This window comes from Acinonyx jubatus, chromosome B4 (assembly GCF_027475565.1).
Source record: "Acinonyx jubatus isolate Ajub_Pintada_27869175 chromosome B4, VMU_Ajub_asm_v1.0, whole genome shotgun sequence".
NCBI lineage: Eukaryota > Metazoa > Chordata > Mammalia > Carnivora > Felidae > Acinonyx > Acinonyx jubatus.
Window position 1 is genome coordinate 87,763,820 of NC_069387.1, and position 25,556 is coordinate 87,789,375.

The window sequence follows — 25,556 nt, forward strand, 5'->3', positions numbered from 1 at the left end:
ACCAGAGGACACATTTGCACTTCATTTTACGTTATGTGTTGTTATCCAGGTGACTCCTTGAGCATGAGGAAACCTTTTTAAGGGGGTCTTTTACCTACCACAATACCAACATGTAGTCTTTGAGACTACTTGACAAGTACACAAAAAGCGTGTGAAACAAAATATTGTCCCACGTAATGCCACTACTCAGAGACTCAATGGTATGTACACATTTTCTTGCATTTCCTTCTGCTCTTTCTGTATTCGTGGGCACATACAACTTTTTTTTTTTTAAGCCAAAGTGGAACTGAATGATCCATTCTGTTCATAGTCAACCTTCTTTTTGACCCTTTTTTTTTTTTAAACGCTTATTTATTTTTGAGAGAGTGTGTGTGTGCAAGGCAGGGGAGAGGCAGAGAGAGAGGGAGACAGAGGATCTAAAGCAGGCTCTGAGCTGTCAGCACAGAGACCGACATGGGGCTCCAACTCACAATCCATGAGATCATGACCTGAGCTGAAGTCAGACATGGAACCAACCAAGCCGTCCAAACACCCCTTGACTCTTTTATCATACATAATTTCACCTATAAAGCTATAAAAAGATGCAGAAAATTATAATGAACTCCAGTATAAATAATCACCCAACTTGAACAGTTTTCATTTCTTGAACAAAATTACCCCACCTCTACCCCTTCCATCATCCCTCTGACATTACATCACTTCCTCTGTGTGTATGATTATCTGGGAGGTGAACACTCTTCTCTTTTTTTTTTTTTTTTAAATATAGCATAGCCATAATACCATTATCATACCTTCAAAAAATAACAGTAATTTCTTAAAATCGTCAAATAACCAGCCAGTACATTTTTAAAATAACTGTATTATGCAATTAATATGTGATCACTGTAGAAAAATTAGAAAATAATCTAGGAAAATAAACCAGCTGTGACTCCTCTATGTATAGATAATGTAAACCTTTTTGGTATGTTCCCAGTTTTTTTCCTATACGTATACCTATGTACTTTTTTCTTTAAGTTTTTTTTATACCTATCTACTTTAACAAAATTTTTTTTAACGTTTATTTATTTTTGAGACAGAGAGCATGAACGGGGAGGGTCAGAGAGAGGGAGACACAGAATCCGAAACAAGCTCCAGGCTCTGAGCTGTCCGCACAGAGCCCGACGCGGGGCTCGAACTCATGAACTGAGAGATCATGACCTGAGCTGAAGTCGGCCACTAAACCGACTGAGCCACCCAGGCGCCCCACCTATCTACTTTTAAAAGCAGCTTACTGAGATATAATTCTCATACCATACAATTCCTTCATTAAGGTATACAAATCAATGTTTTTTAGTATATTCACAGGATTATACAACCATAACCACAATTTCAAAACATATTTATGACTCCAAAAAGAAACCAGAATTAGCAAACATACCCCATTTACTCATTCCACCCCCAGGACCAGACATCCATGAATCTACCTGCTATAAACATACCTATTCTGGCCATTTCATATATAAATGGAATTATACAATCTACGGTCTTTGGTGATGGGTTTCATTTACCTAGCTATGTTTTCGAGGTTCACCCATGTTGTAGCATGTATCAGCACTTTATGTTATCACCAAATACAATCGTCCATTGTATGGATGTTTTAATAAAATAACAGACTTTTAATAAAAGGGGATCATACTAAATGACTGCTAATGGATGTGAGATTTCTTTTTGAGATGATGAAAATGTTCTAAAACGGACTGAGATCATGATTGATGAACTGTGAATATACTAAAAACCATTGAACTGTATACCTTGCATATATGAATTATACATGAATTATATCTCAATATATCTACTTAAAATGGTACTATATCATTTGCTCTTTAAAAGCCATTTTTCAAATTTAATGATGTTATTAACGTTTTCCTGTGTCAGTAGGTATTTTACAAAGTAAGATTTTAGTGACCATATAATGGCTTTTATTTAACACATCCTAGTTTTAGAAATTTAGGTTGTTTCCAGTGATTTTGCAATTAAACAAAATACTATGATGAGCCTTTTAGTACATAAATCTATTTGCCCATTTCTAATTGTTTCATGGAAAAAAATCTCTTGTTTTGTCTTCCTCGTTCTCCAGTGTGTGTTTTTGTTGCTGAAAATTCTTTCAGCTTTGTAGCATATGTGATGGTTTCTGTCTGAATTCTAAATTTCTGTTTGATGCCTTATTAGGGGTTCCTTTTACCCTTAAAAATACGGAACAGGCTTAGTATCCGAACTGAATAAGTGAAGCTTCCTAATCTAAGACTGTTTCTTTACTAACCTTGATCATTCAGCAGGAGGAGAAACATTATGTATTTATTTATTTCTACAGTTGTTGCTATTTAGGAGAGAACGTTATGGTTTAATTCACAGAACTCAATCTATTAATGATTAATTAGGAAGATTTGCAAGCCATTTCGTTTCTCACCCAGAAGAGCAGCCAGTAACTCATCTCAAGGCTAGGCTAAGATTCATCTAAATGTACTAGAACATCTCTCTGTTTTTCTCTTTCGCTTTCATTCACACACATACACTATTACATGCACACAATTGATTGGTACCTTGACAATTTTCAGGACCTGACAGTGAACCTAAAAATGGCATTGGGCTGGGAATTTCACCTTGAATACTGCCTGTTGAGCTGTGGAGCTCAGAAATATTTGTGTACCTGCTCTTCAATAAACCATTTCTGAATATGGCCGTTAATTTCCTTCCCTCTTGTCATACTTGGGGATAAGCTTGCATCTTGTGATTTATTATTTGTTTTCGGACAAACAAATACTTTTGCGCATAGCGCACAGAGAACTGGTGTGTTCAGAGTAATGGCCATTTGAGCTTTTTGCCATTTTGTCAAGTAACTTGTGTTTTGTGGTGAGTTTTTCACACACATTTACACAGAGCTGTCAAAGCCCCATGCTGTGAAGTTGGGATGCTGACATGGGAACCGTGCAGTGCCAGGAAAAAAACATAAATAAGCCTAGGGAGCTCTGAGCCTGTGACCAAGATTGGACGAATGCCACTTTTACCTAATTACATGAGATTCCGAATTGTGGAAGCAAAGGCCAGCTTAAAAGAGACCCACACGAAATACTGGTTTTCCTTTCTGACAACTCTTCTGAGGGGACGAAAAGATCCGTCTTTTCACGCAGCAGAAAACGGTGAGAGATCATGAGTCGCTGCGCTCAGAGCCAGCTGGGAACGCACATTAATCAGAGCGTCCGCAGCAACCATAAATTTTGACCTGCTAACTGGACTCAGGAGAGTAAATGAGTCATTTGTGCCAGAGTGAGACTCCTGTAGGATGTGTGCCGTAGGCCTGTTGAGCAACCAGCCAGGTAGTATCTGAGTCCTGCTCACAACCATCACGCTCCGAGGCCTTTGGGACAGATCGATCTGCTGCCACTTCAGGGATGCCAGCGATTCCGCTTTGCTTTGATTTACGTTTCCTGTAGTTGCAGAGGACGTACGCCTGCCTCCCGTGATCTTATCTGGCCTTTTTGGTGTCACTTTTTTACATGCCTGTGGCTTCTCTCTCCTGAAATCCTTCGTTTGCATCTCATGGTGCCCTCCCCTGATCTATTTTGTTAATTGCGGTGAAATATACATAGCACAAAATGCACCATCTTCTCCGTTTGAAGCGTACGGTTCGGTCGTATTAAATACATGTTCCGCAGCCATCACCACCGTCCATCTCCAGAACTTTTTCATCCTCCCGAACTGAAGCTCTATACCCGGAAAGCAGTAACTACCCTGCTCCTCCCCCCCAGCCCCTGACAACCACTGTTCTACCTTCTGTCTCTGTGAATCTGACTATTCCAGGTACCTTATGTAAGTAGAACCCTACAGTCTTTGTCTTTTTGTGTCTGGCTTATTTCACTTAAGTTGTCTTCAAGGTTCATCCATGTTGTATCAGAATGTCATTTCTTTTTTTAAGGCTGAGTAATGGTTCGTTGTGTATATGTACCACATTTGTTGATCCGGTAATCCATCAATGAACATTTGGGTTATTTCTACCTCTTGGCTATTATGAATAATGCTGCTGTGAGATTGCTCTCTAAATACCTGTTCTGTGGAACTGTGGAATTGCTGAATTATACACCTGAAACTAATATTACACTGTATGTTAACTAACTGGCATGTAAATAACAACTTCTTTAAAAATTAACAAATTAAAAGAAAATTAACCACTCAATGAACAAATACCTGTTTCCCCAGATGTGGTTGGGTTTTTTTGTTTGTTTGTTTGTTTGTTTTTAATAAAGCTTTGAAACTACCTTTAAAGGGTACGGGAACTAACTTTAGAACCGAGAGATAGAAACCAGAGGATCGTGAATTAAAATTAGCCCTCTTGGAAGTAATTGCCTGTGTCCTCTTCCAGCCTGGAAACAACTTGCCCCCTATGGGATTTGGCAAAGATTAAAGAATAATGCATTAAGAATAGTTCCTTTCATTGGGAATGCAAGCTGGTACAGCCACTCTGGAAAACAGTATGGAGGTTCCTCAAAAAACTAAAAATAGAATTACCCTCCGACCGAGCAATTGCACTACTAGGCATTTATCCACGGGATACAGGTGTGCTGTTTTGAAGGGACAAGTGCACCCCCATGTTTATAGCAGCACTATCAACAATAGCCAAGGTATGGAAAGAGCCCAAATGTGCATCGAGGGATGAATGGATAAAGAAAATGTGGTATATATATACAATGGAGTATTACTCGGCAATCAAAAAGAATGAAATCTTGCCATTTGCAACTACGTGGATGGAACTGAAAGGTATTATGCTAAGTGAAATTAGTCAGAGCAAGACAAAAATCATATGGCTTCACTCATATGAGGACTTTAAGAGACAAAACAGATGAACGTAAGGGAAGGGAAACAAAAATAATATAAAAACAGGGAGGGGGACAAAACAGAAGAGACTCATAATTATGGAGAACAAACTGAGGGTTACTGGAGGGGTTGTGGCAGGGGGGATGGGCTAAATGGGTAAGGGGCACTAAGGAATCTACTCCTGAAATTGTTGTTGCACTAGATGCTAACTAATTTGGATGTAAATTTTAAAAAAAATTTTTAAGAAAAAAAAAATAGTTCTTTCACATTCTTTTTTTGCCTCTAAGACCCCAAAACTAGCTCTCCCTGACAGTTGACCTTAACCTTATACTGAGGATTGGCCTAGAGAATCAGTAGACTTAACTCTTGAAACAACCCAGATCCTCAGTAAACAATGGCAGAAGTGTTTGTTGTTGTTTTGTTTTTAATAATAACCATTATATGGCTGGAAAAGAGGGGATGGTATTGCCAGTCAGAAGACCGTTAACAGAATAAGTCATCATTTCAATTTATAATTTGCATAAATATGTTAAACTTTGTTTGGTTTCAGGCATGAATCGAAAGTCACTTATGCATGCAATTTTTTAAGGACCTGAGAATAAATGCTAGGAAATCTCAATATTTAGTTTTAAGATTAGGTCATAAGTGATTTCAAGTCAAGGTTGAGAACCACTGGTTTTAAAGGAATTGGAATGGGAAACTGAATTAGGAAAGTATTATCATGGTCCCAGTTAGAAATAATGAAGACTTGAGTTAGGAAATCAGCAGTGAGATATCCAGAGATAGAAGCAGCAGAACTTATGTCCCACAGAAAATTGAAAAATGAAGTGAAAATGCCACCTTCCTAGAAGGGATGGTCCTAACCTCGAGACCAGACACGTTTGCCATTGAAGAGAACCAAGTAGAGGGTCAACCACATTTGTGGGTGGGAGAAGGTCAAAGGTCAAAAACCTAGTAGAAGGAGAGTCTTTTGGCTCTCGTGTCAGAAATTAAGGCCTGAAAAAAAAAAAAAAAACAGTCTGACATTTTTGAGTAGGATATGTGAATACCTCAAGCATAATTAAGAGTAAATGTAGTAATATGAAATTAGAGTAAACTTCAAAAATGTTTCTGAAATATTCCTTGAGATATTTTTCTCATGGGTGCCTGGCTGGCTCTGTTGGTAGAGATTGTGATGCTTGATCTTGGGGTCTTGAGTTCAAGCCCCACTTTGGGCATAGAGTGTACTTAATTTAAAAAATAAAAAATAAATACTTTTCTCAAACATATGCTTATTGGATGTGTTCAAAGTTGTACTTTATAAAGAGGCACCTGGCTCAGTTGGTGGTGTGTACAGCTCTTGATCTCAGGGTTGTGGGTTCGAGCCCCACATTAGGTATAGAGATGACTTAAAAACAAAATCTTAAAAAAATATATTGTACTTTAAAGTATGTCAAAATCCAAGAAAGACAACCAGACTTAAACAGAAAATAGGTTTTAGTCCCAGCTCCACCCTTCCAGCCAGGTAACCTGGGGTAAGCCACTTACCCAGTTCTCATTTTCCTAATCCGTTAAGTGGGGATGACATTACATGGCTTACCTACTCCCTAGTATTGTCATCTGCATTAAACTGGGTAACAAATGTGAAAATGTAAAATATAGACCATTATGAAAATACTGGATTATTAGTATTGTTTTGCTGCTGTTCACAAGCACTTTAGTATTAAGAAGCTTTAGGCAATTTGTATTCCTAGTAAAGAGGTATATGATAATACTGGGAAGTCCCAGGTACCCCTGTCTTCAGGGAGCTCTCTCAGGGAAAACAGGATAAGGAAATAAATAACTGCAAACACCATGGTATAAGTTCTGTGAGAGCCAGAATGAAATCACTAATGTATTTTTTTTCTATTTATTTTTAAGATTTTATTTTATTTTAAGATTTAATATAAAATGTAATTTTAAGTAATCTCTACACCTAACATGAGGCTCGAACTCACAACCCTGAGATTAAGAGTTGCACATCCCACCAACTAAGCCAGCCGGTCACCCCTCAAATCACTAACATATTTCTAATGCCTGACTCAGTACCTGAAACCTAGTAGGCTCTGCTAAAATACATGTTTGAAAAACTGATGACATATTATAACACAAGGTAAAAAGTCATATCATTAAAATACTACAATAATTTTGAGGAAGGAGAGATTCAAAGCCTGGTACATTGCCTGAATCATAGTAATAGACAAATAAATATAGGATGAATTATTAAATCATAAGGGAGATATCCCCAAAAGCTACTTTAGTTGACATGAAGCAAAAAGGAGCTGAAACCATATCAGATGCAAAATCTAGAAATAACAGCAAGTGAAAAATTATTTTTAAACCTAGAAGACGCCAAGTTGCTCGAGACCATGGAAATCAGAAAAAACAGTGATGGGTCAAAGGAGACACTCAGAAATGGTGTTACACCCAAGCTGATCGTAGATTCGCTGTCTTGATTACAGTTACGTCCCACCTAGGGCCAAAGGATTGCTTATGGTTGGATATGAAATTTGGTACTCAGTGTTCTGCTTTAAATGTAGCAGATGAAAGGATCCTGACCATGTTCTCTTCTGTCTGTAGGAATAGATAATCTCTATGAGAGGGCGCTTCACATCCGCAAACTCCTCCTGACCTTGCCTAGGTCCGTCCTTATCGTGATGAGGTACCTCTTTGCCTTCCTCAATCAGTAAGTACCCTAATGCTCTGCCAAAATGCCTGTCTTCCATTCCGTTTGCACTGCTCTGAATTCTGTTTTTGTTCTTGGATTCTGTAAAATGTACATTAGGTCCCATTTATCAGCAGAGTCGAAGAGGAGATGATTAAATGTAGACCAAAGTTATGTTTTTCCTCAGCAGATCAAGGTCATTGCAGGATAGATGAAAGATGCAGAAACTGTGGCCTTACATGCAAAAATACACAAATATTACTAAAAAGAACACTTGTTCAGTGAAATACATGTTTTTCCAACTTCCATCCAAAGCTAATGTCATGAATGTTTTTGTCAAAATGATGCAACCCACCTGCTCACTGCAGAAAATTTCTGTGATTTTTGATGTTGTAGTCAAGGGAGGAGTGCAACTCTAGGTGCAAATTATATACAGATCCAAGAAAGAGTGTCTGCAATTCAATATAATGAGACCTCGTCAAGAAGAAGATACTTCTAAAAGTCTCTAAAACAATGTCACAGAACCCTTAAGATAATCACTGCCTTATTTTCAAAGAAACTTTATTGTTATAATTTAGGCAACTGGATTTTCATTTGCATTACTTTATAATAACAAAAATGGGGCCCATTATAAGACTATCTTCCTCAAGTCATATCTGAGAGTCCCCTTGGTATTCGATGATCGAAGGGGAGTAAGCTCAGGGAAATGCCTTCTCCATGTGGCACGGATTCTCCCTTCCTAAAATTAGGATATGTTCTCTTCTCTACTTCATTAGACGTTTAAAGTTCTCAGAAGCCATGAGGACTTACTACAATCCTGCTAACCATTTCTGAAATCATACCCAGTCAGATTGACCCTGGAAACCAAGTATCATGGGGAAATGTTTGCAAGGAAGTAAAATATGCACAAGTGACAGTCGGAACCCATTTGTACAGAAGTCGCCACTGGAAATAAGCAGTATCTAGAGAGATAGATATACACTATGTGTAGGTTAAATAGATGGCTATAAATTTTGCCTTTAAATAAGCCTAGTTACCCAGGCAGCTTTAAAAATCCGAAGGCTTGCTGACTATGGCAGGCAAGCTCGAGGGCTCCAAACCTCTGAGCGGGCTGCTGAGCAGCCTTGCCTAGGAAGCTTTCCACGGGCACCAGGACATCACGGAGTTGCTGCTGCGGAACCGGCTCTATGTGGAGGCATCACCTGAAGAGCTCTGCCCCTTTCTGGCGAAGATGAGGGGGATTCGTAGGTCTGTTGCGTCTGTAGACAACCAACTGGAGGCATTCTTGACTGCTTGAACCAAAAAGCAAGGTGGGGTCACATCTCAACAAGCTGCTGTCGTTTACAAGCTCTGGAAGAGCCCAAGACAAAAATTCAAGAGAGCTTCATGAACCAGAGCCTGTTGGACAGTGGGCTTCGGGGCCTGAACGAGAAAGTTGACAGCAAATCACATCCAAAGCACTCAGCTCAAATACGCACCCCTGTTGCTATAATGAAGCTGGAAATAGGGAAACGTGGACAGGAGCCTGACTTTCTATGAATTCAGGAATTTGACCTGCTTTGCTGAAAATGGAATTGTTGAAGCAAAGGTGTTCATGATCCATCCACAGTGACCTTGGGTTGGGTGTGTGTGTGTGTGTGTGTGTGTGTGTGTGTGTAAATCTTACTCCCTCATTAGTATTAAATCCTCAAATTCATAAAAAACAAAAATCTGGAGGCTTGTTGTCTTCACCTTTAATTGCTTCACTTCCCCCAGTATGAAGTGCCTTTTGCATTGCTGCTGGCCCTCTGCATGCTGTCCGCACCGAATTTTCCAGACACACCTGAGCAAAACCCACCATGAACCAAAAAACCACAGTAGACTAGGAAAGCAGACCATAAATCAAGAAAGTTCTCAAAACCAGGGGTGCCTGGGTGGTTCATTTGGTTAAGCATCCAACTCTTGTTTTCGGCTTAGGTCACGATCTCATGGTTCACGAGTTCGAGCCCCTGCAGTGATGACAGTGCAGAGCCTGCCTGGGATTCTCTCTCTCTCTCTCTCTCTCTCTCTCTCTCTCTCTCTCTCCCCTTCTCTCTCTGCCCCTCCCCACTCGCTCTCTCGGTCTCTTTCTCAAAAATAAATAAGTAAACTTTAAAAAAACTTTTTTAAAAGAAAGTTCTCAAAACCCGACTCGAACTCACCGTGTATCTCAACAGAAGAGCAAATGTGCCAGGAGTCAGCCGGCTGGCATTGCTTTCAGCATGTCTGCCCAAAGATGCCCCCGGCTTGCTACACCTGCCTTCATGCAGAGACCAGCCTCAGCCTCTAGGATAGGATGCGTGGGACAGGAATTTTGAGAAAAGAAATAACCTATTCTCTTTTAATTGTAAAGTTGAAACCTGGATAGCACATTTTTATATGAAGATTTTGCTCTTCAAGCCAGCACTAAATGAAAGACCCAGAAAGATGAATTGTGACTCCCTGTTGAGCTTATGTGTGTCTTTTGAAAATTAGACCATTCTTACTCTGAATCTCACTTGTCCTCTGTGCATCCGTTTTCCAGATGATCTGTAACATGACCGTCCCCTTTATTGTGAACTTTTTTTTAAAGACTGTCTGCTTGAGAAATGGCAGAAGGGAAAGACATATGTTAGCTGAGGAGATAATGCTTTTGTATTTTCGACTTTCTAGGCTATCAGTTCCAAAAAAGGGTAAAGTATCAGGTCATGTGGTATTTCAGTGTCTTTTTGTCTGTCACCATCCCACAAATGTGGCTGAGTCTCTTTTTTCCTTCTTGCATTTGTCATCTGTTCACCTGGATTTTATATGTCCTTTCAAGATTGACATTTTCTTCACAAAAAGATCATGTCTCTAGCTTCTCCCTAGAGCAACACTTTGTGCACATGTTAGAGTAAAAAAGAGCAGACTTATTTTGAGGCCCTTGTGGAAAATACCTCACAGATACCCATGAGGTTGAATTTAGAAATTAGTTTGAGGCGACCAGAAATCTCCCCCAAAGTTTGTCGTTTGCCAGCTTTAAAAGGAATGAGAGAACTGGGGATTCTTTTCCCCTTCTCTTGCACTTAACAGTGTCTCTTCTGACATTGACAGGGTAGTGTTGGTGGTCTTACCCAAAAACACATCATAAAGCCCAGAGTTGTTTGCCTTCTTTCAGTGGTTACAAAGAAAAGGTGCTTTGTTTTCCTCAAGGCTTTCCTCAAGATTTATGGGAAAAAAACTGAAATCTGAGATGTTTTTGATTAGTGGGAGGACAATTTTGACGACATCCATCAAGTTTTATGGAGCTCACTACTGACCTTCCCGGATTTACTTGAGTAGCATTTGGAGCCTGACCATAGTATTTACAAATGAAACTCATTTACTTGATCCTGGTCTCCATTGGAAGAGAAATTATCTTAAACTCTTGTGGCTTTGAAAAATGCCACCTAATTAAGTAAGTAGGATTTATATTCCCCTTTCAGTTTCTTTCTAGTTGAACGTTTATAAGTTGCTTTACTTCCTTTGGAATTTGTTGAGCCAACTTAAAGTAGTATGGAACATCATCTTATTCTAATAACAAAAACCAAATAAAATTCTTTGGATCCCTATTTTCAAAATATAAAGTGTTTTATTAAACATCAGTTTTCAGGGCACCTGGGTGGCTCAGTCAGTTAAGCATCCGACTTTGGCTCAGGTCAAGGTCTTGGGGTTCATGAGTTCAAACTCCTCGTTGGGCTCTGCACTTACAGCCTGGAGCCTGCTTTGGATTCTGTGTCTGCATCTCTCTCTGCCCCTCCCCTGCTCATTCTCTCTCTCTCTCTCTCCCTCCCTCTCTCTCTCTCTTTCTCTTTCTCAAAAATAAACAAACATTAAAAAAAAAAACCAGTTTTGTTTTTTCTCTCTCGCCTTTTATAACTTTTCTTTTTTTCATAGCCTTTCACAGTACAGCGATGAGAACATGATGGACCCTTATAACCTGGCCATTTGTTTTGGCCCGACATTGATGCCCGTCCCAGAAATACAGGATCAAGTGTCTTGTCAGGCGCATGTGAATGAAATTGTCAAAACCATCATCATCCACCATGAAACTATTTTCCCGGATGCTAAAGAGCTGGATGGCCCTGTTTATGAGAAATGTATGGCTGGGGATGACTACTGGTAAGTCCAAGCATTTTAGTCTTTCCCCTGCCCTGGAAACATCATGGAAGTATACATATCAATTTAATTAAGAAAAAGAATTGACTGTAAGTTGCCAAAGATTCCAATTTTTAAAAAAAAGAAGAAGCAGGAACGCTTCTTTAGATTAGATGAGAATACTAAGACCCATGACAGCGTGGCCTCTCACTAGGGAAATTCCTATTCATCCCTTCCCTTTTCCCTCAAGGATGACATCCTTTAAGATCTATCCACCCTATTGTAACTTCTGTAGAGAATAGTGGTTTTGAAACGTATCATATAGAGCTGTGCTAATTTTACTTTTATATCAAAGATAACTGATTGAACTGACAGATTTCAGTTTCATTCTGAAATAGTTTGGGCTGTAAGTATTTCAAGTTTATCATTTTAAAGGAGCCCTCTCAACCAAATATGTTTTCATTTTTATTTCCATTCTTACTAATAAATATTATCCTAACCAATTATAGTAGTAATGGTCGTTTTAAGCAAATTTATTTTAATCCTTGAACCCCTACTGTGTGCCAGCTCCTTGGTGCATGTGATCACTTTATACACTAACCACTCTACCAAGTAAAGTGAGGCCAAGAAGCCTGTCCAATGACTAATTGTAACTGGAGGCAGCCCAGGTCTGTCTGATTCCAAAGCCCACATGACCCTTCCCACTCAACAGCTGCCTCCCAGCCCACTTCAGAAACTGTTCTGTGCAGCTCAGATCCAGGAGCGGCTGGAAAGAGACCTATGTAAACCCATTCTGGACGCTCCTCAGGACACATCCCATTGCCTCACCGGGGATTAAGTAGAAGGTAGCTGAAAGAGCCTAAGTACCTGAAAGTACACCTAAACCATAATAATGGGCTTAAAACACATTACGATTGGCTTATGCCTTAAGAAAAATGAAGATTAACTATTTCCAGAAGCACTTCTTTCTAAATTAACAACAAACCATGATAGATTCCAGTTCTGTGGTGTAGCCAGCAATTTTACACGTGAAATTCGAGTTTAAAAATATTCACTTGAGCACTTACTATGTGCAAGGTACTGATTGATCTTGGCTCTAGGAAGATAAATGTATAAAACTCAGCCCTGGCGAGATGCATAATTTTATCTTCAGAGTCATACTTACTGCAAAGCCAGTATCTTAGCACTTGCAAATATTCAGGGCCATATCAGTAAGTTTTGCTCTTACTCCTTTTATCAAAGAGCGATATGTGGAGGTCTGGTCAATATTATCTGATGTGTTGTATCCTACAACTTTTGTGGTCACCACTTTTCCACAAACAGGGTAAAGTCCCTAATAAGGAGGCTTGCAGCCAGTCACCTGTGCTTGATTGTGTCCTTTTCCCATTCCTAGTGTTTCCATGGGCAATCGCTCATTTTAAACAGAAAGTCAGTGATAAAGCAATTACTCTTTCTCGCCAACACCAGCAACTTAAGTGGGCTTTTACAGCAATGTCAGGTTTCTCTTTGTGGTAGATGCATCCCATTCACCAGCACATATTTGAGGAGTGTGGTAGTGTTAAAGGGTAAGTTTTTAAAAAGAATAAAATTGTGAGTCTCACGAATCTAAAATGAACACGTGTCAGAAGGTGGGAAAGATACTACGGTTGATTCAAAGCAGAAATCAAAGAGCCATCAATTTATATGCAGTAAGGAATAGTGACACGAATTTACAAAAACTGGTGTAGCCATAGCACAATAATCGCACTCTGCTAGAATTCAGCCAACTTTAACTTCTGTGGATACGAATGACCAGTCAAAGATGAAGGACCTAGACTCCCATAAGACCAGATAATCCTTGGAGGCTCCAGCGTCTAATGGAAAGGCTCTCCAGTAACTGACTCTTTTGCCATTCCAAAGTCCTACATCTTTACGTAGAGTAGCACTTGTTCATTTTTGAAATTCTTCCTTTGGCTTTACGTGAATTTCTGTTTGCACTTGGCAGTGACAGCCCATACAGTGAGCACGGTACACTGGAGGAAGTGGATCAGGATGCTGGTACGGAGCCCCACACCAGTGAAGACGGTATGCCCTTGGACCCACACCGTTATAAAACTAATCTTAATACCCACTTTTTTGGGAAGTGTTTATATTAAGAATTCAGTAGCTACAAAAGAATATTTACAAAATGTATGTAAGATATGAAAAATAATAATATTACAGTGAGCACCACAGACCACCACCAAGTTTAAGAAAAAAGACAGCATCATCTTTGTGCTTCTCCATTACCATTGCCTTCCTTACTCCCTCAGGGGTAACCACTATATGTTTGTTTTTAAATGGTTTATTGTTTCATTTTCTATTTTCTTTTTTTATTCAATGTTTATTTTTTTTTAAGTAAAAAAATTTTTGTAATGTTTAGAGAGAGAGACAGAGAGTGAGTGGGGGAGGGGCAGAAAGAGAGGGAGACACAGAATCCGAAGCAGGCTCCAGGCTTCGAGCTGACAGCACAGAGACCGATGCAGGGCTTGAACCCATGAACCGCAAGATCATGACCTGAGCCTACGTTGGATGCTTAGCCAACTGAGCCACCCAGGCGCCCCCTTTAATGTTTATTTTTGAGAACGAGAGACAGAGCGTGGGAGAGGGGCAGAGAAGGAGTGAGAGAATCCCAAGCAGGCTCTGCACTGTGAGCTATCAGCAGGGCTCAAACCCTCAAACCTTGAGATCGTGACCTAAGCCAAAATCAAGAGTTAGACTTTCAACAGACTGAGCTACCCAGGGGCCCCTCATTTTCTATTTTCCTGAACTTTCTGTAAATAGAATCCTACTGTAAAGACTTGTCATGATTATTTTCCACTCAGTATTACACTCCTGTGACTCACCCACATTGTTGCATGCAGTTATAATCATTTTATTTTACAGCTGTATAATATCCCATTGTATTTCCTTTGTTATTGGTGAATATGTGAGGTGTCTCTATTTTTTGCCCTTAAAAACAGTGCTGCTGTGAGTATTTTGAACGTGTATGCTTTCGCAGTACTGCAAACAAACAGGAGTTTCTCCAGGATATATGCACCTAGGAGTAAGCATGTTTTCAACTTGACTGGATAAAGCCACACTATTTTTGAAAAGAGTTCTAGGGGCGCCTGGGTGGCTCGGTCGGTAGGTGTCTGACTTCGGCTCAGGTCATGATCTTGCGGTTTGTGAGTTCGAGCCCCGCTTTGGACTCTGTGCTGACAGCTCAGAGCCTGGAGCCTGTCTTCGGATTCTGTGTCTCCCTCTCTCTCTGCCCCTCCCCTGCTCATGCTGTCTCCCTCTCTTTGTCTCAAAAAGAAATAAAACATTAAAAGAAAAAAAAAGAGTTCTAATTATATACACCACACCAGCAATGTGTTGGTCTTCCGGTTGGATGTATCCATCCACACTTTATTGTATCAATATCAAACATTATAATCTTTGCCAGTATTGTCAGTGTGATGGTATCTTGTGATTTTAATTTGCATTTCTCTGATTACTGATGGTGTTATTTTGCGATATAGAGTATTAATAGAAAATTTGACGTATAGTAACTGCCACAGATCAGGAGGTGATTACCACTGAAAAGATACTTTGTTACAGTACACAAGAGAAAAGGTACATCATGCCTCACGCGGCCACAGGGAAATGCACCAGGGTCGGTCAGAAGGCAGCCGTAGAAAGAGCAGGTAGGCAGGAGTCTTTGCTGTGGTTTCCATGGGAAGCAACAGGCAGGGCAAGGTAAGCGGGTTTCGGATTGGCTAGTTTGAATAATTTCAGCAGGCTCTGGGTTATAGGTGTTGTCTCTTGTCAGGTGATTACCTGGTGCAGGAGATTAGGACAGGTGGATAGTGACCCCAAGGAGGTGGTTGGGGTGTTGGGGCTCTGGATTGGCGGGTTTGTATTTGAAAAGCACACCAGGCGAGTGATTTACACTATCTGTAGGAATTGGTAAACCTTGGGAGGGATAGTCCCTCCCAAGGCCCTGGATGTCAGAATACAGAAAATAAAAAATACAGTTCATATAGCTAGCTATACTTTACTAACTTTTACATGCTTCACTTTTTTTGTGAAATTTCTGTCAAGTCTTTTGCCCATTTAGGTCCCATTTGCCCACTGTTAGTTTTTCTGGGCTTTTTTTTTGCTTGTCTTAGTTTGATTGGGCTTTGGTTTTTTTCTTATTTCTAAGAGTTCTTTGTGGGTCTGGATCGGGTCTGGTATTGTGTATATGTTTTGCAAATATCTTGTGCTCTGTAATTTGTCTTTCATGTGCTTATTATTACATCTTTTGCTAAACAAGGAGATTTTAAAGAAGTTACCAATCTTTTCCTTCATGGCTGCTTCCCTTTGTGTCTCCTTTAAGAAATCCTTCTGTGCCCAGAGGTAATGAAGATAATTCCTCCATATTCTTTTTTAAATCCTTTCAGGTTTTGTTTTTCACACAAAGGTCTTTAATCTACCAGGAATTTCTTTGGGGGTATGGTGTGAGGTTGGGGTCCATTCCTTTTTCTCCATGTGGATGCACTATTGTCCCAACATTAATTGTTCTTTCTCCACAGCTCTGCACAAATCACATGTCCTCTCTGAACAAGTCTGTTTCTGGGCTCTCTCCTTTCCACTGGTCTACTTGTCTATCCCTCCTCTCTTAATTTTGATACTTTTTAATAAATCTTAATATTTGGCAAATCAAGACCTTTGACTGTTCTCCTTAGCAATTCTTGATCTTTACAACTTCACTTAAATTTTAGACTCAGTTTTTCAAGTTCTTAAACAAAAATTGAAAACCTCTTGGGTTTTGATTGCAGTTGGACTGATTCTATGTATGTTAATGTGGAGAGAATAGATATTTTTATAATATTCAATCTCCCAGTCGACAAACATATTGAATGTCTCTCAATACACGTTTATACTTTTCTCTTTAGAGATCATTTTTTTTCCTTTTTCTAACAAGTTTAATCTTTAACATAACTTTTCAACACTTTTTTTCATTTTTTTTTAATTTTTTTTTTTAACATTTATTTTTGAGACAGAGAGAGATAGCATGAACAGGGGAGGGGCAGAGAGAGAGGGAGACACAGAATCTGAAACAGGCTCCAGGCTCTGAGCTGTCAGCACAGAGCCCGATGCGGGGCTCGAACTCACAGACCGTGAGATCATGACCTGAGCCGAAGTCGGACGCTTAACCGACCAAGCCACCCAGGCGCCCCAACACTTTTTTTCATTTTAACAGGTTTTTTTTTTTAATTTTTTTAACAGTATTTATTTAAAGTCATATATAAGATTACTTTATTCCTTCATTTTCTCATTAGTTTCTTCCTTATATTTGCCCTTTTCCTTTCCTACTTGGCAAGATTTGGCTTTCTGTTCAAGGTCCTTGTCCAGGTTGAGTCTAGTGATAACCACCTGGCCGGGGTGAACGCCCACGTGGACAGTTGTGCCGTGCGCCCTCTCCCTCTGTACTTGTTCAGCGTAGATGACGTATTTCTTTCCGTAAACCTGGGCTACTTTGCCAATTTGCCTTTGTAGTGTCCTCCTACAACCTGAACTTCATCATCCTTTTGGATGGACATGGATCAAACATCAAACATACTTCTCTCTCAGCTCTGTGGAAAGAGGGGAAGACATAATCTTCCCGCAAATGTGGAAAGATGCATTGGAATGCCTTTTGTGGTTCTTGCTCCATTCAGAAGTCACCAAAAGATTGAACATCATTTTGGCCACTGGTGCTTCAGCCGTGGCCATACAAGACTTTTTTTAATATGAACATATAAAGCTGTCAGTTTTTCTCTTAGTACTTCCTTAGCTATATGCATGATCCTTTTATTTTCTCTTCAGCTGTGACTAATCTGCTTTAAAGCCATCCATTGCATTTATATTTTTTGGTTTTTTCTGCAAGTTGTTTGGTTCACTTTCCTATCTGCTGCTTAATCATTCTTTGTAGTTGTTTGCTCTTTCCTCATATTAATCCTTTCCATCGTTATAAATTGTGATTCTGATCATTCTAATATCTGCATTCTTCCTGGATTTGTTTTTGTTGTCTCTTGCTCATTGAGTCTGATTTTCCAGAGTGTTTTGTACATTTTTATGTGTTCCTCCGGAGAATCTTCTCATTTACTTCTGCCTGGGGCATAACCAACTTGGGACCATATTGAATTTTTAGCTTCAGGTTTTCCAGGCCACCCAAGTTGTGTGATTTTTAACTGCAAACCTGCCTGAGGACTGGAATGTGGTTGGGGTTCTTGGAGATGATTTGTTCCAAGGTTTGAGATAGATTCTTTTTTTTTAAGTCTGGGAGGGGACAGTGGTGATGTATACAGTCTATGGAGAAGTATGGAGGGCAGGAAGGGAGGATGATTTCTAGCCCTTGGAATTCACGGTGACACTGCGAGCGTGATCTTTTGTGGAGGGGGCTTACATTGTCCAAACTGAGTAGACCCTTGATTTCGTTTTTTGTCCAAAATGAAAGCTTATGTTAACCCGGCAGGGAAAGTGCCCTCAAGGCAAACTCTGACTCACATTTTCTAGTGTTCTGTTTACCTCACTGCGTTCCCATTTCGTTGAGTTTTTTGTCTTTGATATTCCCTACTACGGTGGTAGCTTCTTAATGCAATTACAAAGATTTCTTTTTAATCCCAAGATTTTTCATTCATTTCAGCAAGAGGGTAATCAGGATGTCTCATGTCCACCCTCTGCTTTAAAAAAAAAAAAAAGTTTGTTTCTAAAAGTAGGATGAACTGACATTTTCAGAACTTCATTTAGAAGAAATTCTTCACAGTGAGAGCTTCTACTTCTGTGATGTTGCTTTTGAAAGTCTCTGAGCCCTACCCTTGCCACCATGCCTTCTTTTTACTCGAGTTTCTTTCTTTCTCCGTGTGATTTATTCCTTTCTCACCGATGACTTCTCTGTCTCCTTCAGAGTGTTTCCCTAGTGGCAGGAAAAGCTAAGACAAAGCCCCAGCCGTCTCTCTTCCTAAACATCAGTCTCCCCACCATGCCATCTGTTAGTTGTTCTTACCTCTTGACTACAAAAGAGAAGCTTTGCTGAGAGCTCTGTGTTTTCGATAATGTTTTAACCATGTTCACCTGATTTTGCTGGAAAAGAAAGCATTGCGTACAAAGGACAGATATCCTTGCCCACAGCCAACCTGTAAAGTTCTGTAACTAAATTAACTAGCGTATTGATTATCTTTGTGATCCCCCGGGTATTGTATTTTCTTTTGTCCGTCATGATATCACTAGAGAAGGATAGTTTTTGTTTCTGAAAGAGAGGCTGTCATAGAACGAAACCAGCACCTACAAGGGCAGTGGGTAACAGATCTAGAAGGGACAGTGCCAGGGACAGCAGGTGCCCAAGAGAAAATGTGAGGTACTAGCATTTTGTATAAAATGACAAGAAATGGAAATCTAACACTTGATAGTTCTGGGCAGTCAGAAAAATCAGCTGCACTGAATTGTCCCCTCATTGCACAGTTATAATAGCCATGCAGGAAAATGAAGTTATCGTGTTCACTCTTACTGTTACTGATAACAGCAGCATTCTGTAGAGTCTCTGCAGGACCTTAGAGGACCATGTGACTCTCTGTGAAAGGACCATGTGACTCTGCCATGCCCTAAGATTGATTTGCTCTGCAGTGAGTAGACTGAGATGTGTAGAAGTAGCTTATTGATGGACACTTGCCTCTGGAATGACTCCCTGAGGAGTAGAAAGAGTCAAAATAATGAAATTGCTCAGAATTACTAGTTGATATGGAATTACCAATAAAAATGTACTTCTGATTCATCTGGTCATTCTTTCATAATCTCTCCACATTTGAATTAAATAAACAGTCTGATAATCCTGTTGCTAGTTGTTTCAAGAAATAAAAATAGATAACAAGCATTAGAGTGCATGATTATGAAATTAGGATAAAATACATAAGTATCTGTTAAATAGTCTTAAATAGCCCTTGGCCAGCATTGACAGTGTATGACTAAATGTCTAATTAATGTCTAATTAATGTCTAAAGAACCTTAATGGTTCTTTCTTCATTTCCCTCTGACAAGTACGTAAACTGTACACTATTTTGTGGGCTGGTATCTTCCCATTGTTTTTTTCAGTAAAATGAAATTCAACTTTACATGGGCATGTTCACATAGGAATTTGAGAACTGCATGTCATAAATTTCTTTTTAACAAATGGGCATGTCTTCTTTCCTCCCTGGATATGTTTATTCATGTCCCCTGTACCATGGACATGTTTATTTCTGTTCCTAAAGGAGAACTGGCATTTAAAAAAAATTGGCATCAGTCATCTCTGACTTATTCTTTATCTGCAATTTGAGAACAAACTATACAGTCATTCTCTTTAAATATGAAGTTATAGTCCCTCCTCTATGGAGCAGGTTTGTAGATATTTAATAAAGCTGTTACTCATATTGTTTTAATAATATAATTTTAGGAGGGAATACTAGCATGCTAACATGCAATCTAAAAGTTATAGTCAGTTGTTAAAGGACTTAAACTGTTGTTTTAAAATTATTCTTCACCTACTTTGCTGAGAAGTATACTATATGTAAATCATAGCATTGTGATTCTGCCATATGAAATATTCCCCTTAAACATTAACCACTAGCAAAAAGATGGAGCGATTTTTTGTCTTTATTTTTAATGCATAGCTGAAATTCATCTAGGCTCTTTCATAGAAGGTAAACCCTAAGCTTTTTTAATGTGTTTTTTGATTTTTATGCTTTTGCCTTATGTGGCCCAGAGAACATTTGAATTTTTTTTTAATTCTTTTTTTTTTTAATTTTTTCAATTTACATCCAAGTTACTTAGCATATAGTGCAACAGTAATTTCAGGAGTAGATTCCTTAATGCCCCTTACCCATTTAACCCATCCCCCTTCCCACAACCCCTCCAGTAACCCTCTGTTTGTTCTCCATATTTAAGTCTCTTATGTTTTGTCCCCCTCCCTGTTTTTATATTATTTTTGCTTCCCTTCCCTTGTGTTCATCTGTTCTGTGTCTTAAAGTCTTCATAGGAGTGAAGACATAAGATATTTGTCTTTCTGTGACTAATTTCGCTTAGCATAATACCCTCCAGTTCCATCCACGTAGTTGCAAATGGCAAGATTTCATTCTTTTTGATTGCCGAGTAATACTCCATTGTATACAAATACCGTATCCTTTTTATCTGTTCATCTGCCAGTGGACATCTGGGCTCTTTCCATACTTTGGCTATTGTTGATAGTGCTGCTATAAACATGGGGGTGCACGTGTCCCTTCGAAACAGCACACCAGTATCCCGTGGATAAATGCCTAGTAGTGCAATTGCTGGGTCGTAGGGTAGTTCTATTTTTAGTTTTTTGAGGAACCTCCATATTGTTTTCCAGAATGGCTGCACCAGTTTGCATTCCCACCAACAATGCAAAAGAGATCCTCTCTCTCCGCATCCTCGCCAACATCTGTTGTTGCCTGAGTTGCTAATGTTAGCCATCCTGACAGGTGTGAGGTGGTACCTCATTGTGGTTTTGATTTGTATTCCCCTGATGATGAGTGATGTGGAGCATTTTTTCATGTGTTGGTTGGCCATCTGGATGTCTTCTTTGGAGAAGTGTCTATTCATGTCTTTTGCCCATTTCTTCACTGGATTATTTGTTTTTTAGGTGTTGAGTTTGAGAAGTTCTTTATAGATTTTGGATACTAACCCTTTATCTGATATGTCGTTTGCAAATATCTTCTCCCATTCTGTTGGTTGCCTTTTAGTTTTGCTGATTGTTTCCTTCGCTGTGCAGAAGGTTTTATCTTGATGAGGTCCCAGTAGTTCATTTATGCTTCTGTTTCCCTTGCCTCTGGAGACGTGTTGAGTAAGAAGTTGCACAGCCAAGATCAAAGAGGTTTTTGCCTGCCTTCTCCTCAAGGATTTTGATGGCTTCCTGTCTTACATTGAGGTCTTTCATCCACTTTGAGTTTATTTTTGTGTATGGTGTAAGAAAGTGGTCCACGTTCATTCTTCTGCATGTCGCTGTCCAGTTTTTCCAGCACCATTTGCTGAAGAGACTGTCTTCATTCCAATGGATATTCTTTCCTGCTTTGTCAAAGGTTAGTTGGCCGTATGTTTGTGGGTCCATTTCTGGGTTCTCTATTCTGTTCCATTGATCTGAGTATCTGTTCTTGTTCCAGTACCATACTGTCTTGACGATTACAGCTTTGAATACAGCTTGAAGTCCGGGATTTGAATTTATTAAGTGAGAAAGAAGCTTAGTTGACTATCCAAGGATTTCTTATGCAGTTATTCCATACAAGATATTAAAGATACTTTAGGAATCTTTTGGGAAAAATTAACTGTTTTAAATGGGAATGTACATTACCAAGCAAAATAGAAGACAATTTCCTGAGAAAATATTTGACAGATGGACAGGTTTTAATCTATTACATGTGCATGTATTCTAGAGTATTTAGAAAGTAATACACTCTCAGTTTATAGTAAATTGAGGTATTGCTCATTGCTTATACATTTCTCTAAACATTTAGCTCTTGTATTGGCCCTTTCTGTGTATAATTGATTAGAAGTTTACTTATCTGTTGTTGATAGCAGGGATGAAGGACGGGGCGGGGGGGGGGGATAGTAGAAGATGGGAGGAAAGATCATAAGCCCCAGAATCAAAGGGCTTTTTGCAAAAGCTCAATGACAAAAAGCATCTCTTATAGTTGTTTTGTTTAGTTTGTCCTCTTAATTGCCTTCAACTGTTGTGATCAGAATTAGATCAGCACTGAAATTCCATTTCTAGTTCAATAACTTTAATTTTTAATTTTGAAATCATTGTAGGTTCACATCTAGTTGTGAGAAATACTACAGAGAGATCCCACATACTCTCCTCCCAGCTTCCCTCCATGGTAAAATCTTACATAACTGTAGCATAATACCACAGCCAGGAAATTGACATTGACACAACCCATCAGCCATATTCACGTTTCACCAGGTTTTCATGCACTCATCTGTGCACTTCCCTTTTATAGCCATGGCCATTTCTTTCCAACCTCTGGCAACCACTAATCCGTTCTGCATCTTGATTATTATGTCATTTCAAACATGCTGTATAAGTGGCATCATACAGTATATAACCTTTTGAGACTGGTTTTTTTTTTTCACTCACCATAATTCCCTTGAATATCTTTTGATCTCTGGATAATTGGGGCACCTGAATGGCTCAGTCAGTTAAGCGATTCTTGGTTTCAGCTCAGGTCATGATCTCACAGTTTCGTGAGTTCGAGCCCCATGTCAGGCTCTGTGCTGATAGTGTGGAGTCTGCTTGGGATTCTGTCTCCTCTGTCTCTGCCCCTCCCCCACTTGTGCTGTCTCTGTTTCTCTCAAAATAAATGAACTTAAAAAACATTTTTTTGATCTCTGGATAATATAATTTTTGAATCTGGTCTCTTAATTTGGGTACAGGACAGTCTAAGTTGTGCTTTTTTCATAGGTAACTAGAATTTGTTACTGATACTGGAGGAAACAAAGTTATTTTACTGTTGGTGGTAGTTTGGAAGATTTGATAATGCCGGAAAAGTACAGGAAGAAATTAAATGTACTCACATAATATTTAATGTGCTGATTTTTATAAACCTCATTTTTCTTTGAATAAGCAAATAAAGCCTAAACTCCCTTGTGTTCTGGGATACTGACTTTCCCATGTTATCCATGGTTATTAACATGTTACACAGGAACTCCATCATTGTCAAAATACTATTGGAGCTATTGTGGAAGATATTACAGCCCAAGGAGAGATCTCATATATCATGTTGCAAAGTGTTAAATATTTTTTATTAAACTGTCATTATACCTCTGGTAAGAGGCTGTGGAAATTAAGGTCCAATGTTCAATTTTTCTTTGCCTGAAAAACTGACCACAGCAAGAGACTGTTTTTCTGTATCTCTTTTAACAGCCCTATTTTGTCCTGCATCGATGATTTGTTCATTACCTTGTTCAGTCTGGATATTTAAATGGCCGTGTTTATTGCCAAGGCCTCATACGGAACTTTCACATAGTGTTTCATGCTCTTCTAACAGCTCTGGTCCCTCTTTGTTTTCTGGTGTGTTCTTTGTAGAATGTGAGCCAATAGAAGCGATAGCCAAGTTTGACTACGTTGGGCGATCCGCCAGAGAACTGTCCTTCAAGAAGGGCGCCTCCCTGCTGCTGTATCACCGCGCGTCTGAGGACTGGTGGGAAGGAAGACACAACGGCATTGATGGGCTCGTGCCTCATCAGTACATAGTGGTGCAGGATATGTGAGTAGTGCCAGCTTCTATCGCCAAGTGCTCCCATCAGAAGATTCCAGCCACTGTCCTTAAACTGACCTTGGTCTTTCAGGAACAGAGCAGAAGGGATCGCAGAGCCCAGACCTCTGAGCTGGCAACAGTTCTTTGCCTTGCTATTGGGTCTTTGCTAACGGTCCTTCAGGACCAGCAGGTTTTCATTTTGCAAACACCACCAGGAGGTTTGGAGCAAAGGCTAGGGAGAGATGCCTTTTGAAACTTTCAGGCTCTTAGAAGAATAATCCTTGCAGAGAATAGCTTTAAGAGCTGTAGTAACCACTGCTGGTTCCAAAACCAGAGGTTATCATCTCTTGCTGTCTGACCACTGTTTCAATTCAGATTCCCCAGAGGGAAGATACTGACCTAAAGTCTAAAGAGAATCATCTCCAGCCTTCTTCTTTTTTTTTATTTCAATATTGCTGTAATTTTTTTAATGTTTATTTATTTATTTTGAAAGAGAAAAGAGAAAGAGTGCAAGCAGAGGAGAGGCAGAGAGAGAGGGAGAGAATCCCAAGCGGGCTTCAGGCTGTCAGCACAGAGCCTGACATGGGGCTTGATCTTGGGAACCATGAGATCATGACCTGAGCTGACCAACTGAGCCACTGCTGCACCCCTGCTATAATTTTTGGGGAGGTTTATTTATTTATTTTGGGGGTGGGGGACAGAAGGAGAGGGAGAGAGAGCCAAGCAGGCTCTGCACAGAGCCCAGTAGTGCAAGGCTTGAACTCACAAACCATGAGATCATTGCCTGAACCAAAATCCAGAGTCAGATGCTTAACCACCTGAGCCACCCAGGCACCCCTTAATATTGCTATAATTTAAAAATATTTAAAGAGATGAGAAGATGCTTATAACGTATTAAGTAAAAGAAACAGGTTGCAAAATTATACGTACAATATAATTCCTATTTTGTGAATATATTTCCTAGTACAGCAATTTAAGAGCAGTTTTTCAAGGGAAAGAGAAATATACCACATGAAATGCCTATTATGATTAAATCATTCAACCTAATTTTAGAGATGTTAAAATGTGTCTCGGAATCCAAGAAATGTTATGTGCATTTTATACAGACATGCAGTGATATATATCTAAGCCACATAAATATATAAGTAACTATAGTATAAATACCATACATATATATGCAGACATCATAGATATGTACTCAGGCATAGATAAAAAGTATAGAAGGATATTTTCTAAAGTTCTAGCAGTAGTTGTGTCTGGTTGTTACGTCCTATTATGGGTGATTGTGATACTGCTCTTTTTTGTATATCTGAATCTTCCAGTTTACCAATGAAACTGTATTATTTTTATAATGAAAAAGTCGTGTTGGTAAGAAAGACTTATAATACGTAAATGCCATCACTTATTTTTTTGTTCCCATTCGTCTAGCAAAAGACCCTCACTCTTGCTTCTCATTGTTTCAGGGATGATACGTTTTCAGACACTCTGAGCCAGAAAGCTGACAGTGAGGCCAGCAGTGGGCCAGTCACTGAAGACAAGTCTTCATCCAAGGACATGAACTCCCCAACAGACCGTCACCCTGACGGCTATTTAGCCAGGTAGGTGGAATCTGATCATCAAGCTGCTGAACCTCCACTTTTCCAAGGACTTTGAGCAGCCAC

The 25,556-nt window shown here is 39.4% G+C and overlaps 1 protein-coding gene and 2 pseudogenes across 6 annotated transcripts in view; 2 read left to right on the forward strand and 1 right to left on the reverse strand.

Annotated features, from left to right (window-relative positions):
* The window catches only part of SRGAP1 (SLIT-ROBO Rho GTPase activating protein 1), a 279,251-nt gene that overhangs the window by 244,030 nt on the left and 9,665 nt on the right, over positions 1–25,556 (forward strand). For 5 of the 6 annotated variants that reach the window (XM_027071346.2, XM_027071345.2, XM_053226451.1 and 2 more), the window contains exons 16-20: positions 7,447–7,552; positions 11,444–11,668; positions 13,629–13,708; positions 23,724–23,904; positions 25,359–25,493. In XM_027071346.2, coding sequence (XP_026927147.1) covers positions 7,447–7,552; positions 11,444–11,668; positions 13,629–13,708; positions 23,724–23,904; positions 25,359–25,493 — 727 coding nt within the window. Of the gene's footprint in view, positions 1–7,446; positions 7,553–11,443; positions 11,669–13,628; positions 13,709–23,723; positions 23,905–25,358; positions 25,494–25,556 lie in introns of those variants that run through there. The other variant, XR_008300303.1, reaches the window with a different exon arrangement.
* On the forward strand, positions 7,781–11,372 carry LOC113602842 (COMM domain-containing protein 1-like; annotated as a pseudogene).
* On the reverse strand, positions 16,928–17,353 carry LOC106981353 (60S ribosomal protein L26-like; annotated as a pseudogene).